Here is a 19235-nt window from a genome sequence, read left to right as displayed (position 1 = left end):
CAGGTCTTGGTGTATATAATGTGTCAGTACTGAGTCATGTGTTTTTGGTGGACTGCTCACCTAGGCAGGTCTTGGTGTATATAATGTGTCAGTACTGAGTCATGTGTTTTTGGTGGACTGCTCACCTAGGCAGGTCTTGGTGTATATAATGTGTCAGTACTGAGTCATGTGTTTTTGGTGTACTGCTCACCTAGGCAGGTCTTGGTGTATATAATGTGTCAGTACTGAGTCATGTGTTTTTGGTGGACTGCTCACCTAGGCAGGTCTTGGTGTATATAATGTGTCAGTACTGAGTCATGTGTTTTTGGTGGACTGCTCACCTAGGCAGGTCTTGGTGTATATAATGTGTCAGTACTGAGTCATGTGTTTTTGGTGGACTGCTCACCTAGGCAGGTCTTGGTGTATATAATGTGTCAGTACTGAGTCATGTGTTTTTGGTGGACTGCTCACCTAGGCAGGTCTTGGTGTATATAATGTGTCAGTACTGAGTCATGTGTTTTTGGTGGACTGCTCACCTAGGCAGGTCTTGGTGTATATAATGTGTCAGTACTGAGTCATGTGTTTTTGGTGGACTGCTCACCTAGGCAGGTCTTGGTGTATATAATGTGTCAGTACTGAGTCATGTGTTTTTGGTGTACTGCTCACCTAGGCAGGTCTTGGTGTATATAATGTGTCAGTACTGAGTCATGTGTTTTTGGTGTACTGCTCACCTAGGCAGGTCTTGGTGTATATAATCACCTGTCAGTACTGAATGTCATGTGTTTTTGGTGTACTGCTCACCTAGGCAGGTCTTGGTGTATATAATGTGTCAGTACTGAGTCATGTGTTTTTGGTGTACTGCTCACCTAGGCAGGTCTTGGTGTATATAATGTGTCAGTACTGAGTCATGTGTTTTTGGTGTACTGCTCACCTAGGCAGGTCTTGGTGTATATAATGTGTCAGTACTGAGTCATGTGTTTTTAAATGTACTGCTCACCTAGGCAGGTCTTGGTGTATATAATGTGTCAGTACTGAGTCATGTGTTTTTGGTGTACTGCTCACCTAGGCAGGTCTTGGTGTATATAATGTGTCAGTACTGAGTCATGTGTTTTTGGTGGACTGCTCACCTAGGCAGGTCTTGGTGTATATAATGTGTCAGTACTGAGTCATGTGTTTTTGGTGTACTGCTCACCTAGGCAGGTCTTGGTGTTGTTGTCGTAAACATATCCCGTCTCACACAGACAGTCATAGGCTCCATCCTGGTTCACACACCTCGCTGTCCCACACATACCTGGATCCTGGCACTCATTCACGTCTGAAACACACACACACACAGTAAGGACAGTTCAATACTTCCTTCAGGTAAGGTGTGTGTGTGTGTGTGTGTGTCCGTCTTACAGTTCACACATCTGGCGTCCGACCAGCATGTAACCAGCCCCTCAGGAGCAATGGTAGCTACCCATAGTGTTGTTACACTCGTGGTCACATCCTCCATTCCTCTTGTTGCACAGACAGTCACATCTGCCAATCACAGGAGAGACACAGAGGACATGTGACAATATGAACCAATCACTTTATCCATCAACTACATTGAACGTAGCTAAGTGTCACATGACACTTTAATGTGAGTTCTGATTAAAACGTTTATACATCGTCTTTAACTAAATAAATCACACACAGTCTCTTTTCCGGCGGCTTAGAGTGACTCTGCTCTGATGAGCTGAATGGTTTCTGTGTGCGTGTGGTTGGTCAGTGGAAAAGCCTCCGCCTCAGAGTCAGTCAGACACGTTGTGTTTTGGCTTCGCCATGCCGACCAACGGCTGGGTGGCAGGATGAGTCACCACAGAACAGTGAGAGATGGAGTCTGCATTCCAAATGGCTCCCTAGTCTCATGGTGTTCTGGTCAAAAGTAGTGCACTATAATCAGGACTAGGGGTCATTTGGGAAACAGACAGCAGCAGTGCAGGGGCATTCACACAGACAGGTCACCAGCCCCCTCCCTCCGTAAGGGAGACAGGTCACCAGCCTCCTCCCATCCGAGAAAGACAGGTCACCAGAGACCCCTCCGAAAGGGAGAGAGTACAGACAGGTCACCAGCCCCTCCCTCCGTACAGACAGGTCACCAGCCCCTCCCTCATATACAGACAGGTCACCAGCCCCTCCCTCCGTACAGACAGGTCACCAGCCATCCCTCCGAACAGACAGGTCACCAGCCCCCATCCCTCCGTAAAGGGAGACAGGTCACCAGCCCCCTCATCCGTAGAGACAGGTCACCAGCCTCCTCCCTCCGTACAGACAGGTCAACAGCCCCCCCTCCGTACAGGCACAGGCCACCAGCCCCCTCCCTCCGTAGAGACAGGTCATAGCCCCCTCCCCCCGAGAAAGGGAGAGACAGGTCACCAGCCCCCTCCATCCGTAGAGACAGGTCACCAGCCCCTCCCTCCGCATAGAGACCAGCCCTATAGAGAGACAGGGAGAGAGGAGACAGGCATAGAGACCCTCCCCCGAGAGACAGACAGGTCACCAGTCCCCTCCCCCGTACAGACAGGTCACCAGCCCCTCCCCGTGCAGACAGGTCTCCCTCCGTAAAGACAGGAGAGAGAGAGCATAGAGACATCCCCCTCCGAGAAAGACAGGTCAACAGACCCCTCCCTCCGAAAGGGAGAGAGGCCATAGAGACATCCCTAGAGAAAGGGAGAGAGAGACAGGTCACCAGCCCCCCTCCCCCCATATAGAGAAAGACAGGTCATAGAGACATATAGAGAAAGGAGAGACAGGTCCCCAGCCCCTCATATAGAGAAAGGGAGAGAGAGACAGGTCCCCAGAGACAGGTCCCCAGCCCCCCGTATATAGAGACAGGTCCCCAGCCCCCCGTAGAGACAGGACATAGCCCCCTAGAGAAAGCCCCTGTAACCAGCCCAGAGACCTTCTCTTCGAGGGTCAGTGACATAGAGACATATAGAGAAATGTGACCTGAGACATCCAGTCCATATAGAGAAAGAGAGAGAGAGAGAGAGAGAGGCATAGAGACATATAGAGACAGGAGAGAGAGAGAGAGAGAGAGGCATATAGAGAAAGGGAGAGAGAGAGAGAGGCATAGAGACATATAGAGAAAAGGAGAGAGAGAGAGAGAGAGGCATAGAGACATATAGAGAAGGAGAGAGAGAGAGAGAGAGAGGCATAGAGACATATAGAGAAAGGGAGAGAGAGAGAGAGAGAGGCATAGAGACATATAGAGAAAGGGGAGAGAGAGAGAGAGAGGCATAGAGACATATAGAGAAAGGGAGAGAGAGAGAGAGAGAGAGAGCATAGAGACATATAGAGAAAGGGAGAGAGAGAGAGAGAGAGAGGCATAGAGACATATAGAGAAAGGGAGAGAGAGAGAGAGAGATAGAGACATATAGAGAAAGGGAGAGAGAGAGAGAGAGAGGCATAGAGACATATAGAAAGGGAGAGAGAGAGAGAGAGAGGAGATAGAGACATATAGAGAAAGGGAGAGAGAGAGAGAGAGAGAGGCATAGAGACATATAGAGAAAGGGAGAGAGAGAGAGAGAGAGAGAGGCATAGAGACATATAGAGAAAGGGAGAGAGAGAGAGAGCATAGAGACATATAGAGAAAGGGAGAGAGAGAGAGAGAGAGCATAGAGACATATAGAGAAAGGGAGAGAGAGAGAGAGAGGCATAGAGACATATAGAGAAAGGGAGAGAGAGAGAGAGAGATATAGAGACATATAGAGAAAGGGAGAGAGAGAGAGAGAGAGACATAGAGACATATAGAGAAAGGGAGAGAGAGAGAGAGAGAGGCATAGAGACATATAGAGAAAGGGAGAGAGAGAGAGAGAGAGGCATAGAGACATATAGAGAAAGGGAGAGAGAGAGAGGCATAGAGACATATAGAGACACAGAGAGGAAGGGAGGGAGAGAGAGGCATAGAGACATATAGAGAAAGGGAGAGAGAGAGAGAGAGGGCAGAGACATATAGAGAAAGGGAGAGAGAGAGAGAGGGCAGAGACATATAGAGAAAGGGAGAGAGAGAGAGAGAGAGAGGGCAGAGACATATAGAGAAAGGGAGAGAGAGACAGAGAGAGGGCAGAGACATATAGAGAAAGGGAGAGAGAGAGAGAGAGAGGGCAGAGACATACAGACAACTCACACAGAGCCCAGTGGTACTCCAGGGACGGTGTGTGTGTGTCTGTGTGGATGGAGACATCTTTGTCACTGTCTATCCAAGTCAAGGTCAGACAGGACTCACCCTGTACCGATCATTGTCACATGCTGGAGACAGTGTGACACTGTAGAAAATCATCTCTGTCCCCACCTCTGTCACTTTGTATGTGTGACGAACAATAACACAGTAGCCTTCTCTCTGGCCATGTGGCCAGACTATGTCCCCAACACACTGGTCCTATTCCTCAGCATCACATCGGGGATGTATTGTGGTTAAATTGTGACTGACTGATCTCCAACTAGTAATGAGTAGTTATTTCTGACGCCAGGTGATTGGTGGATCAGCCAGTGGGCTGCAACGTGGACCAATCCACTGTTTCTGTAGATCGTGTCACAGTACCTTTCTCACAACGGACTCCTGTCCAGCCAGTGGGCTGCAACGTGGACCAATCCACTGAGTTTCTGTAGATCGTGTCACAGTCCACCTTTCTCACAGACCTGTCCAGCCAGTGGGCTGCAACGTGGACCAATTGAGTTTCTGTAGATCGTGTCACAGTACCTTTCTCACAACGGACTCCTGTCCAGCTCACAACGGACTCCTGTCCAGCCAGTGGGCTGCAACGTGGACCAATCCACTGAGTTTCTGTAGATCGTGTCACAGTACCTTTCTCACAACGGACTCCTGTCCAGCCAGTGAAGCAGTGGCAGAGGAAGCCACCCTTTTGGTCCTCACAGCGCACCGTACCTCGAGGATTACAGGGAGACGGAGAGCACTGGTCTGGAATATCTGAGAGAGGGGGAAGGGAATGGGAGAGAGGGGGAGGGAGAGAGAGGGAGACGGGGAGGGGAGAGAAAGAAAGAGAGCATTAGAGGTCATCCTGTCAGGGAAATAACATCCTACAGTACAGCAAGTCATTGATTGTGAAGGTCTGTTACTATATAATGTGAAGTGTTTTAGCCAGGCTGGTCCAGGCTGGTCCATAGCTCTGTTACTATATAATGTGAAGTGTTTTAGCCAGGCTGGTCCATAGCTCTGTTACTATATAATGTGAAGTGTTTTAGCCAGGCTGGTCCAGGCTGGTACATAGCTCTGTTACTATATAATGTGAAGTGTTTTAGCCAGGCTGGTCCAGGCTGGTACATAGCTCTGTTACTATATAATGTGAAGTGTTTTAGCCAGGCTGGTACATAGCTCTGTTACTATATAATGTGAAGTGTTTTAGCCAGGCTGGTACATAGCTCTGTTACTATATAATGTGAAGTGTTTTAGCCAGGCTGGTACATAGCTCTGTTACTATATAATGTGAAGTGTTTTAGCCAGGCTGGTACATAGCTCTGTTACTATATAATGTGAAGTGTTTTAGCCAGGCTGGTACATAGCAGTTACTATAGTTGGTGTTTTAGCATGGTACTCTCTGTTACTATATAATGTGAAGTGTTTTAGCCAGGCTGGTCAGGCTGGTACATAGCTCTGTTACTATATAATGTGAAGTGTTTTAGCCAGGCTGGTCCATAGCTCTGTTACATAGCTGGTACATAGCTCTGTTACTATATAATGTGAAGTGTTTTAGCCAGGCTGGTCCAGGCTGGTACATAGCTCTATGTTACTATATAATGTGAAGTGTTTTAGCCAGGCTGGTACATAGCTCTGTTACTATATAATGTGAAGTGTTTTAGCCAGGCTGGTACATAGCTCTGTTACTATATAATGTGAAGTGTTTTAGCCAGGCTGGTCCAGGCTGGTACATAGCTCTGTTACTATATAATGTGAAGTGTTTTAGCCAGGCTGGTCCAGGCTATATAATGTGAAGTGTTTTACATAGCTCTGTTACTATATAATGTGAAGTGTTTTAGCCAGGCTGGTACATAGCTCTGTTACTATATAATGTGAAGTGTTTTAGCCAGGCTGGTACATAGCTCTGTTACTATATAATGTGAAGTGTTTTAGCCAGGCTGGTCCAGGCTGGTACATAGCTCTATGTTACTATATAATGTGAAGTGTTTTAGCCAGGCTGGTACATAGCTCTATGTTACTATATAATGTGAAGTGTTTTAGCCAGGCTGGTCCAGGCTGGTACATAGCTCTATGTTACTATATAATGTGAAGTGTTTTAGCCAGGCTGGTCCAGGCTGGTACATAGCTCTATGTTACTATATAATGTGAAGTGTTTTAGCCAGGCTGGTCCAGGCTGGTACATAGCTCTATGTTACTATATAATGTGAAGTGTTTTAGCCAGGCTGGTCCAGGTGAAGTGGTACATAGCTCTATGTTACTATATAATGTGAAGTGTTTTAGCCAGGCTGGTCCAGGCTAGTACATAGCTCTATGTTACTATATAATGTGAAGTGTTTTAGCCAGGCTGGTCCAGGCTAGTACATAGCTCTATGTTACTATATCATGTGAAGTGTTTTAGCCAGGCTGGTACATAGCTCTGTTACTATATAATGTGAAGTGTTTTAGCCAGGCTGGTCCAGGCTGGTACATAGCTCTATGTTACTATATCATGTGAAGTGTTTTAGCCAGGCTGGTCCAGGTCCAGGCATGTCGAAAAATGTTATAAATTGATTTGCATTTTAATAAGGGAAAATAAGTATTTGACCCCTCTGCAAAACATGACTTAGTACTTGGTGGCAAAACCCTTGTTGGCAATCAGATGTCAGAGGTTTCTTATAGTTGGCCACCAGGTTTGCACACATCTCAGGAGGGATTTTGTCCCATTTTTGCAGATCTTCCTCAAGTCTATTAATGGTTTCGAGGCTGATGTTTGGCAGATCAGCTCCCTCTACAGATGTTCTATGGGATTAAGGTCTGGAGACTGGCTAGGCCACTCCAGGATCTTAATGTGCTTCTTTTGAGCCACTCCTTTGTTGCCTTGGCCGTGTGTTTTGGGTCATTGTCATGCTGGAATACCCATCCACTACCCATTTTCAATGCCCTGGCTGAGGGAAGGAGGTTCTCACCCAAGATTTGACGGTACAAGGCCCCGTCCATCGTCCCTTTGATGCGGTGAAGTTGTCCTGTCCCCTTAGCAGTGTTTTAGCCCCCCAAAGCATAATGTTTCCACCTCCATGTTTGACGGTGAGGATGTTTTAGGTATAGTGTACTTGGGGTCATAGGCAGGCCTCCTCCTCCAAACACGGCAAGTTGAGTTGATGCCAAAGAGCTCCATTTTGGTCTCATCTGACCACAACACTTTCACCCAGTTGTCCTCTGACAATGAACATCTGAATGATTTAAACTTCAGACGGGCATGTATATGTGCTTTCTTGAGCAGGGGGGCCTTGCGGGCGCTGCAGGATTTCAGTCCTTCACAGCGTAGTGTGTTACCAATTGTTTTCTTGGTGACTATGGTCCCAGCTGCCTTGAGATCATTGACAAGATCCTCCTGTGTAGTTCTGGGCTGATTCCTCACTGTTCTCATGATCATTGCAACTCCACGAGGTGAGATCTTGCATGGAGCCCCAGGCCGAGGGAGATTGACAGTTCTTTTGTTTCTTCCATTTGCGAATAATCGTACCAACTGTTGTCACCTTCTCACCAAGCTGCTTGGCGATGGTCTTGTAGCCCATTCCAGCCTTGTGTAGGTCTACAATCTTGTCCCTGACATCCTTGGAGAGCTCTTTGGTCTTGGCCATGGTGGAGAGTTTGGAATCTGATTGATTGCTTCTGTGGACAGGTGTCTTTTATACAGGTAACAAACTGAGATTAGGAGCACTCCCTTTAAGAGTTTATACTCCCTTTAAGAGTGTGCTCCTAATCTCAGCCTGTTACCTGTATAAAATATACCTGGGAGCCAGAAATCTTTCTGATTGAGGGGGTCAAATACTTATTTCCCTCATTAAAATGGAAATCAATTTATAACATTTTTGACATGTGTTTTTCTGGATTTTATTCTGTCTCTCACTGTTCAAATAAAACTACCATTAAAATTACAGACTGATAATTTCTTTGTCAGTGGGCAAACATACAAAATCAGCAGGGGATCAAATACTTGTTCTCCCCACTCTACATGCCTGGACCAGCCTGGCTAACTGCACTTGGGAAAGGGAGAGAGGGGGGAAAAGAGAGAGAAGGGAACTGCACTTGTGGACAAAAGTCGTACTTTTTGGAGAAATGTCCTCTGGTCTGATGAAACAAAAATAGAACTGGTTGGCCATAATGACCATTGTTATGTTTGGAGGAAAAAAGGGGAGGCTTGCAAGCCGAAGAACACCATCCCAACCGTGAAGCATGGGGATGGCAGCATCATGTTGTGGAGGTGCTTTGCTGCAGGAGGGACTGGTGCACTTCACAAAATAAATGGCATCATGAGGATGGAAAATTATGTCAGTATTGAAGCAACATCTCAAGACATCAGTCAGGAAGTTAAAGCTTTGGTCACAAATGGGTCTTCCAAATGGACAATGACCCCAAGCATACTTCCAAAGTTGTGGAAAAATGGTTTAAGGACAACAAAATCGAGGTATTGGAGTGGCCATCACAAAGCCCTGACCTCAACCCTATAGAACATTTGTGGGCAGAACTGAAAAAGTGTGTGCGAGCAAGGAGGCCTACAAACCTGACTCCGTTACACCAGCTCTGTCAGGAGGAATGGGCCAAAATTCACCCAACTTATTGTGAGAAGCTTGTGGAAGGCTACCCAAAACGTTTGACCCAAGTTAAACAATTTAAAGTCAATGCTACCAAATACTAATTGAGTGTATGTAAACTTCTGACCCAACTGGGAAATGTGATGAAAGAAATAAAAGATTTAATAAATCACTCTACTATTATTCTGACATTTCACATTCTTAAAATAAAGTGGTGATCCTAACTGACCTAAGACAGGGAATTTTTACTAGGATTCAATGTCAGGAATTGTGAAAACTGAGTTTAAATGTATTTGGCTAAGGTGTATGTAAACTTTCAACTTCAACTGTATATTATGTGAAGTGCTTAGCCAGGCTGTTCCAGGTTGGTACATAGCGCTATGTTACTATAATGACTCCTGTGATGCCATTGATAAAGGCCCTGATCTAAAGCAGTGCACTATATAGGGAATAGGGCTCTGATCTAAAGTAGTGCACTATATAGGGAATAGGGCTCTGATCTAAAGCAGTGCACTATATAGGGAATAGGGCTCTGATCTAAAGTAGTGCACTATATAGGGAATAGGGCTCTGATCTAAAGTAGTGCACTATATAGGGAATAGGGCTCTGATCTAAAGCAGTGCACTATATAGGGAATAGGGCTCTGATCTAAAGCAGTGCACTATATAGGGAATAGGGTGCCATCTGTGACAGACTAAAATGCCTGCTGTGATGCCATTGAATAGAGTTATTTTCCCCAGCATAAATAGCTCCCCCCACACTGTCTCTCTCTCCCCCCACACTGTCTCCCTCTCCCCCCACACTGTCTCTCTCTCCCCCAGTCTCCCGCTCTCTCCCCCAGTCTCCACCCCATCTCCACCCCCTCGTCTCCCCCGCTCTCTCCCGTCCTCTCCCCCTCTCGCTCTCCCCCCCGTCTCTCGCTCTCCCCCCCGTCTCTCATCTCTCGCTCCCCCCGTCTCCCCCTCTCTCCCCCTTCTTTATCTATTAATCTAGGAGTGTTATATATAAACTAGTAGTTCCTGCAGTTCTTTCTCCTTCCATTCCTGCTGACTGTGTGCTGACGGGGGGGGACAATCTCTCTGTCCTGGACGCACGGCTGAGTCATATCAACTCCCTGGCTGACTCTGACTAGAGTTCCAACAACCAATCAGCAGACAGGATGGGCAGGCCCACTCATTCCTGGACTCAGCAGCCCTGATGCAGCAGAATACTCCAGCCTTTCTCTCTCCTCCTCATTCACCCCCCTACCCTCACTGGCGTCACAGCTTGCTCACGTCACTAATCTCAGATCTGCAGTCACGGAGTGCGTGATGTTGAAAGGAGGTGTGTCACGCACACTTGGTTACTACTGCATAGTTCCACACGCATCTCTCTCCCTCCCTCCCTCCGTCTCAAAGTCACAGCAGCAGGTTCGCCACGTCATGCTGGCTGACGCCCAGTAGACACTGACCCATAGACATGAAAAGACATCCCTCCTCTTATCTTCACCTTAAATCAGATAACTTTCTCTCAGTGTTCTGCAGTAGTGAGGTGGTGCAGTGCAGCCTGCCCTGCCCAACAGAAGGAACTGTGTGCTCACTGCTCCTCATACACAACATTTATAAACCACACAGAGAGGGAATGAGGAGAGAGGGAAAGAGGGCGAGAGAGAGAGAGGGAAAGAGGGCGAGAGAGAGAGAGGGAAAGAGGGCGAGAGAGAGAGAGGGAAAGAGGGCGAGAGAGAGAGAGGGAAAGAGGGCGAGAGAGAGAGAGGGAAAGAGGGCGAGAGAGAGAGAGGGAAAGAGGGCGAGAGAGAGAGAGGGAAAGAGGGCGAGAGAGAGAGGGAAAGAGGGCGAGAGAGAGAGGGAAAGAGGGCGAGAGAGAGAAAAGAGGGCGAGAGAGAGAGGGGAAAAGAGGCGGGAGAGAAAGAGGAAATGAGAGAAAGGGGATGAGAGGGTGAGAGAAAGAGGGGATGAGAGGGTGAGAGAAAGAGGGGAGAGAAAGAGGGAATGAGAGGGGAGAGAAAGAGGGAATGAGAGGGGAGAGAAAGAGGGAATGAGAGGGGAGAGAAAGAGGGAATGAGAGGGGAGAGAAAGAGGGAATGAGAGGGGAGAGAAAGAGGGAATGAGAGGGGAGAGAAAGAGGGAATGAGAGGGGAGAGAAGAGAGAGGAGCTACATGCTCATATCTACTGTACGTGAGTCAGTTTGTCTGTCTGCAGCCCTAGTCAGGAGGACAGACAGACGAGGAACTCACTGTGAACACAGGTGATCAGGTCTTGTTTCTTCTTGTCCGTGTCCCCAAACTTCTCCATGCACGCTAATCAGAGAGACAGGGCAGAGAGCGAGCGAGACAGGGCAGAGAGCGAGCGAGACAGGGCAGAGAGCGAGCGAGACAGGGCAGAGAGCGAGCGAGACAGGGCAGAGAGCGAGCGAGACAGGGCAGAGAGAGAGCGAGACAGGGCACAGAGAGAGCGAGACAGGGCACAGAGAGAGCGAGACAGGGCACAGAGAGAGCGAGACAGGGCACAGAGAGAGCGAGACAGGGCACAGAGAGAGCGAGACAGGGCACAGAGAGAGCGAGACAGGGCAGAGAGCGAGCGAGACAGGGCAGAGAGCGAGCGAGACAGGGCAGAGAGCGAGCGAGACAGGGCACAGAGCGAGCGAGACAGGGCACAGAGAGAGCGAGACAGGGCACAGAGAGAGCGAGACAGGGCACAGAGAGAGCGAGACAGGGCACAGAGAGAGCGAGACAGGGCACAGAGAGAGCGAGACAGGGCACAGAGAGAGCGAGACAGGGCACAGAGAGAGCGAGACAGGGCACAGAGAGAGCGAGACAGGGCACAGAGAGAGCGAGACAGGGCACAGAGAGAGCGAGACAGGGCACAGAGAGAGCGAGACAGGGCACAGAGAGAGCGAGAAAGAGAGAGCGAGAGGGCACAGAGAGAGAGAACGAGACAGGAGAGCGAGACAGGGCAGAGAGAGCGAGACAGGGCACAGAGAGAGGGAGAACAGAAGGGAGACACAGAGAGAGCAGACAGGGCACAGAGAGAGCGAGACAGGGCACAGAGAGAGAGCGAGACAGGGCACAGAGAGAGAGCGAGACAGGGCACAGAGAGAGAGCGAGACAGGGCACAGAGAGAGCGAGACAGGGCACAGAGAGAGAGCGAGACAGGGCACAGAGAGAGAGCGAGACAGGGCACAGAGAGACAGGGCACAGAGACAGACAGGGCACAGAGAGAAGCGAGACAGGGCACAGAGAGAGAGCGAGACAGGGCACAGAGAGAGCGAGACAGGGCACAGAGAGAGCGAGACAGGGCACAGAGAGAGCGAGACAGGGCACAGAGAGAGCGAGACAGGGCACAGAGAGAGCGAGACAGGGCACAGAGAGAGAGCGAGACAGGGCACAGAGAGAGCGAGACAGGGCACAGAGAGAGCGAGACAGGGCACAGAGAGAGCGAGACAGGGCACAGAGAGAGAGCGAGACAGGGCACAGAGAGAGAGCGAGACAGGGCACAGAGAGAGAGCGAGACAGGGCACAGAGAGAGAGCGAGACAGGGCACAGAGAGAGCGAGACAGGGCACAGAGAGAGCGAGACAGGGCACAGAGAGAGCGAGACAGGGCACAGAGAGAGCGAGACAGGGCACAGAGAGAGAGCGAGACAGGGCACAGAGAGAGCGAGACAGGGCACAGAGAGAGCGAGACAGGGCACAGAGAGAGCGAGACAGGGCAGAGAGAAGATAGTTAAACACCATACAACAGATGCTAATATCCTAATCAAGTAATAACAATCTCACCCAACGCTGAAGAGGTTGGGAACAGGAACCAAACTTACCTAAGTACTTTGGAAAGAAGTAGTCCTGAAGGAGAGAGAACAGAAGGAGGGAGAACAGAAGGAGGGAGAACAGAAGGAGGGAGAACAGAAGGAGAGAGGCTGTTAATGATGTTTGAAAACAGTCTATGAGGTCAAACATGACAGATTGAGACTAAATGTGTCTGATGATAGATGTGCATCATGTCATCTCATGTTAACGGGGTGTGGCACCACACAGACTAGTAGCCCCTCCAGGGCTTCCTAGGAACGTTCTACAACTCTCTCCTGCAGAATAGCCCGAGTGCCAGTCTGTTTGTGCTATTATGATAAACTCCTCGTTAGCATGTGTTGGGTTTCACTATGACAGCAATGGAGTTAGCTAGAGCACAAACAGTTCTGGGACCGAGCTGCCTGCATTCCTACCTGCCTACCTGTCTGCCTACCTTCCTACCTGCCTGCCTGCCTACCTGCCTACCTTCCTAACCGCCTGCCTGCCTAACATCCTACCTGCCTACTTTCCTACCTACCTACCTGCCTGCCTACCTGCCTACCTTCCTGCCTACCTTCACTCCTGCCTGCCTACCATCCTACCTGCCTGCTTTCCTACCTACCAACCTACTTACCTGCCTTCCTACCTGCCTGCCCGCCTTCCTGCCCTCCTACCTACCTACCTACCTACCTGCCCTCCTACCTACCCACCCGCCTTCCTACCTGCCCGCCTTCCTACCTGCCTGCCTGCCTACCCGACATCCTACCTGCCTGCCCGCCTTCCTACCGGCCCGCCTGCCTACCTGCCCACCTTCCTACCTGCCTGCCTACCTGCCCGCCTGCCTACCTGCCCGCCCGCCTACCTGCCTGCCTACCTGCCCGCCCGCCCACCTTCCTGCCCGCCCGCCCACCTGCCTACCTTTCTGCCTGCAGTACAGTACAGTACATGGAGGTAACTGGGGAAACTTAAAATTAGAACAAGACTTGATGGGACAATGACATGGTTCTCCAGAGAGTTCTGCTGCACTGAAAGAGAAAGATGAAGAACAGTACATGAAATGGAAGGTCATTTAGATAAGAGACTCCTGACTGTGCGTAGTTCTACTGAGACACTTCTCAAACGTCATTATCCTTCTCCATCTGATCTCCTTTTAGAGAGAGAGTGTGACAGAGGGAGGGGGAACAGGCAGAAACTTCCCAACTGCTGCAGAGAGAGACTAAGGATGCAATTGAAGACTTGGTTGCTAGGGAGACTAGGTTAGGGGTATGGTAACCAGGAACACTCCCTCTGCAGAGCCAGGGAACTGCAGCGTTGTGAGAGAACTGCAGAGTCAGAGATAGGCACGTTTAGAATGAATAATGGATCTGTGAATGAGGCTGCAGTCCTGTCACGATACAACCCCCGATCTCACCACCACTAGTACCACACATCCTCCTCTCTGATCCCATTAAACCCCCCGATCTCACCACCACTAGTACCACACATCCTCCTCTCTGATCCCATTAAACCCCCCGATCTCATCACCACTAGTACCACACATCCTCCTCTCTGATCCCATTAAACCCCCCAATCTCACCACCACTAGTACCACACATCCTCCTCTCTGATCCCATTAAACCCCCCAATCTCACCACCACTAGTACCACACATCCTCCTCTCTGATCCCATTAAACCCCCAATCTCACCACCACTAGTACCACACATCCTCCTCTCTGATCCCATTAAACCCCGATCTCACCACCACTAGTCCCACACATCCTCCTCTCTGATCCCAATAAACCCCGATCTCACCACCACTAGTCCCACACATCCTCCTCTCTGATCCCAATAAACCCCCGATCTCACCACCACTAGTACCACACATCCTCCTCTCTCTGATCCCATTAAACCCCCGATCTCACCACCACTAGTCCCACACATCCTCCTCTCTGATCCCATTAAACCCCGATCTCACCACCACTAGTACCACACATCCTCCTCTCTGATCCCATTAAACCCCCGATCTCACCACCACTAGTACCACATATCCTCCTCTCTGATCCCATTAAACCCCGATCTCACCACCACTAGTACCACACATCCTCCTCTCTGATCCCATTAACCCCCGATCTCACCACCACTAGTACCACACATCCTCCGCTCTGATCCCATTAAACCCCCCGATCTCACCACCACTAGTACCACACATCCTCCTCTCTGATCCCATTACAACCCCCCCGATCTCACCACCACTAGTACCACACATCCTCCTCTCTGATCCCAATAAACCCCCCGATCTCACCACCACTAGTACCACACATCCTCCTCTCTGATCCCACACCACCACTAGTACCATACATCCTCCTCTCTGATCCCATTACAACCCCCCGATCTCACCACCACTAGTATCACACATCCTCCTCTCTGATCCCATTAAACCCCCGATCTCACCACCACTAGTACCACACATCCTCCTCTCTGATCCCATTAAACCCCCCGATCTCACCACCACTAGTACCACACATCCTCCTCTCTGATCCCATTAAACCCCCCGATCTCACCACCACTAGTACCACACATCCTCCTCTCTGATCCCATTACAAGTCTCTATGGGCCCTGGTCAAAAAGTAGTGCACTGTATAGGGAATGGGGAGGCGTTTGGGATGTAGAATGATTAATAACATGGATGCTGGAGGCTGCTCAACACATTCATGAAGCTAGCTGGTAGAACCTAGACCCTAACGTATATATATCCCTGAGGGGATAGGAGCCCTGTGTAGGGAATAGGGAGGCGTTTGGGATGTAGAATGATTAATAGCATGGATACTGGAGGCTGCTCAACACATTCATGAAGCTAGCTGGTAGAACCTAGACCCTAACGTATATATATCCCTGAGGGGATAGGAGCCCTGTGTAGGGAATAGGGAGGCGTTTGGGATGTAGAATGATTAATAGCATGGATACTGGAGGCTGCTCAACACATTCATGAAGCTAGCTGGCAGAACCTAGACCCTAACGTATATATATCCCTGAGGGGATAGGAGCCCTGTGTGACAGGCACACGTCAGATTAAACCTGTGTGTGAGCGCATTGTTGCTCTGTCTGTTAAAACACATTCCCCCGAGTCACCGTCCATCCGCTTACTGTAAGCAGCCTCCCCGAGGACCAATCAAAAACACAGCAGTACAGCGCTCATTAGCATAATCACTCCCATGTATGAGCCAATCGCGCATGAAGCAGGATCATTTACATAATCACAAACCTTACAGTAGTATGCAAATGTACATAATCTGGCATGTTCCCCACGGCCCAATGTGCTAGTTGAATACTGTGCAATGAATTGATCGGACTGGTGAGTGTTTGCCAGTAATTAGTCATATCTATATTTTGGAGCTTGAACACCTTGAACACAGAATCGTTATGTTATAAACAAGTCGGCTATAAGATCAGTCATTACGGCAAGACAAATCCAATGTGCGCAGCTAGTCCGTGTCTATATGCAATGGAATGAAGTGCAATGAGTGCCATTTGATTTGACACGATCAAGTGTGTAGTGAATAAGTGTGTAGTGAATAAGTGTGTAGTTTACTCACTGTTTCAGGGTCGTTCTCGAATACTTCTCTCGCCTCCTCTTTGCTACACTTCTCTTCCACACACTCTCGCTCCAGGTGCCCTTGTTTCGTCTCCTCGAAAACGTGATTCGCTCTCCTGTGTCTCCTCAAGAACTGGTTAGCTTCTTCCGGGGACAAGGAAACTGAAAATAACCACAAGCACAGAACAGAATTTCCCATGAGTTACCGTACTACATTTTAGTTGTTAAAATGACCCAGCCCCTAACTTACTGGCAAAAAGTCCTGGGCGTGAGGTTTCAGAGCATCAGCTAAGCAGAAAACTAATGACATTATTCAACAACAATTAACTAGCTGGCAAGCTAAACAACAATGTTATCCCCACGCAGTGCCAAAAATAGCTTAGTGGGCTTTGTTGTTTACTTACGGCTGTCGGACCACGGGACAAGGAGCAGGATCAGGAAGGTTCCTGAACCAAGGATCTCTGTCAACTGCATGTCTGCGGTTCTGCGTCAGGCTGGAAAGTTTATCCTTCCCCCCTCTCTCCCTCTCTGTTCAATGTAGCTTCTAGCTAGCAACCAGGTAGCATTCGTGTATAAAACACACTGCAAGTTCAAACATTCACTTCACAGCAGGCGAGAATGCCGTTACACTTAACTCAGCGTTTTCCTTCTTCACTCGTATCCTTGCTTCCTAGCTACTTAGTCCGCATACCACAACCAAGGCTTCCCACCGTCACTGCAGTACAGACAGTCCAACCTTCACTCTTATCTGGCGAGCCACCTATTTCGCCCCCATCTCGTTTGGTTGTCCCAGCTACTAACGTAGCAGGCGTAAAATACACCCAGCGACGAGCCCGAACTGTGGACAAAGGACACAACCTACACATCCGAAGGGGAGTTGCTTTTTTTTGGAAAAGTTACGTCGACTGCACGCAGGCGGGAGCTGGCAATGAAGAGTCGCTTTTGCTCTGCCGTTCAGCAGTGATATGGGAGCTCACTCTCTCTCTGTGTGACTGCAGTCTTTCTGCCCCTGCCCATCTACCTGCAGTGACTGCGTAGCCTTGGCATTGTACAGACTATTCCAACCTAGCCTATAGCATGCCAGACACCGTAGAGGGAAGGGGGAGTGCTGAGGGTGTTGGTAGCACCTCATGATAAATCAACACAACATTTTTAAGTATTTCACAATAGTGCAATGGGCCTTTATTACTCCCGTATGAGCGGACTAAAATAGCCATCAGCAGCGCAGGGAGAAACAAAATAATCTCAGCTAAATTAAACAACTGAACCTGATCTTCCTCTGTTTGTGACATTAGTTGAAAACTAAATCTCCACCCAGATTCTCCTCCCTTTCTTCCCAGCAGTTTATTTTAAGCCTCAACGTTCCTGTCATTTTCTCATCAATCCACAGAATTTCTTTATCTTTTTTTTGGACTCACTTTCTGTTATGATTTCTCAGAAATATTCTCTCTCTGTGTTAAGGCTCACATTTGCGCAACAAATACCCTCTGCCAAGAACTATGTTAAACTGTTTTTCTAATCACTTGTTCTTTTGACTCACATTCTGTTACGATTCCTCAGAAATCATGTTTCTCTCTCTCTCTTTCTCTCTCTTTCTCGCAATTGCAAATAGTACCAATGGGAAGGGAAAATAAATACACATAAGTATAGGTTACAGCTCTCTGTCTCTCTCTCTCTTCCATGTCCTCCGCATGTTAGTCCAGATCTGAGTCAGGTCGTGGAACAATGTCACAGCAGAATCAAATCAAAATCACATTGTATTTGTCACATGAGCTTGAATACGATGAGTGTAGATTTAGCTGTGAAATGCTTGTTGATGAACCCAACCTGACCATGCAGAGTAAAACACATAAAAACAGTAACTCAAGAGGAATGAAATACACAACAATGGAGCTATATACAGGGAGTACCAGTACCAGATCAATGTGGAGGTATATACAGGGAGTACCAGTACCAGATCAATGTGGAGGTATATACAAGGAGTACTAGTACCAGATCAATGTGGAGGTATATACAGGGAGTACCAGTACCAGATCAATGTGGAGGTATATACAGGGAGTACCAGTACCAGATCAATGTGGAGCTATATACAGGAAGTACCAGTACCAGATCAATGTGGAGCTATATACAGGAAGTACCAGTACCAGATCAATGTGGAGCTATATACAGGAAGTACCAGTACCAGATCAATGTGGAGGTATATACAAGGAGTACCAGTACCAGATCAATGTGGAGGTATATACAGGGAGTACCAGTACCAGATCAATGTGGGGTATATACAGGAAGTACCAGTACCAGATCAATGTGGAGGTATATACAAGGAGTACTAGTACCAGATCAATGTGGAGGTATATATATGGAGTACCAGATCACTGTGGAGCTATATACAGGGAGTACCAGTACCAGATCAATGTGGAGCTATATACAGGGAGTACCCGTACCAGATCAATGTGGAGGTATATACAGGGAGTACCAGTACCAGATCAATGTGGAGGTATATACAGGAGTACCAGTACCAGATCAATGTGGAGGTATATACAGGAGTACCAGTACCAGATCAATGTGGAGGTATATACAATGAGTACCAGATCAATGTGGAGCAATATACATGGAGTACCAGATCAATGTGGAGCTATATACAGGGAGTACCAGTACCAGATCAATGTGGAGCTATATACAGGGAGTACCAGTACCAGATCAATGTGGAGCTATATACAGGGAGTACCAGATCAATGTGGAGCAATATACATGGAGTACCAGATCAATGTGGAGCTATATACAGGGAGTACCAGTACCAGATCAATGTGGAGCTATATACAGGGAGTACCAGATCAATGTGGAGCAATATACATGGAGTACCAGATCAATGTGGAGCTATATACAGGGAGTACCAGTACCAGATCACTGTGGAGCTATATACAGGGAGTACCAGTACCAGATCAATGTGGAGCTATATACAGGGAGTACCAGATCAATGTGGAGCAATATACATGGAGTACCAGATCAATGTGGAGCTATATACAGGGAGTACCAGTACCAGATCAATGTGGAGCTATATACAGGGAGTACCAGATCAATGTGGAGCAATATACATGGAGTACCAGATCAATGTGGAGCTATATACAGGGAGTACCAGTACCAGATCAAT

The 19235-nt window shown here is 48.4% G+C and overlaps 1 protein-coding gene across 1 annotated transcript in view; it reads right to left on the bottom strand.

The window, feature by feature from the left end:
• Window positions 1-17167, bottom strand: part of gas6 (growth arrest-specific 6) — a 29479-nt gene extending 12312 nt beyond the window's left edge. Inside the window, 9 exon segments of the mRNA XM_065022534.1 lie at window positions 1172-1297; window positions 1382-1476; window positions 2898-2905; window positions 4376-4384; window positions 4806-4933; window positions 10971-11033; window positions 12549-12573; window positions 16089-16249; window positions 16492-17167. Of these exon segments, the coding sequence (XP_064878606.1) occupies window positions 1172-1297; window positions 1382-1476; window positions 2898-2905; window positions 4376-4384; window positions 4806-4933; window positions 10971-11033; window positions 12549-12573; window positions 16089-16249; window positions 16492-16561 (685 nt within the window). The 5' untranslated portion in view covers window positions 16562-17167.
• Between the last annotated feature and the right edge of the window lie 2068 nt (window positions 17168-19235).

The sequence above is a fragment of the Oncorhynchus nerka genome, linkage group LG2, assembly GCF_034236695.1.
Source record: "Oncorhynchus nerka isolate Pitt River linkage group LG2, Oner_Uvic_2.0, whole genome shotgun sequence".
Taxonomy (NCBI): domain Eukaryota; kingdom Metazoa; phylum Chordata; class Actinopteri; order Salmoniformes; family Salmonidae; genus Oncorhynchus; species Oncorhynchus nerka.
Note: the sequence above shows the minus strand (reverse complement) of the source record. Positions and strands in the feature narration are given on the sequence as shown.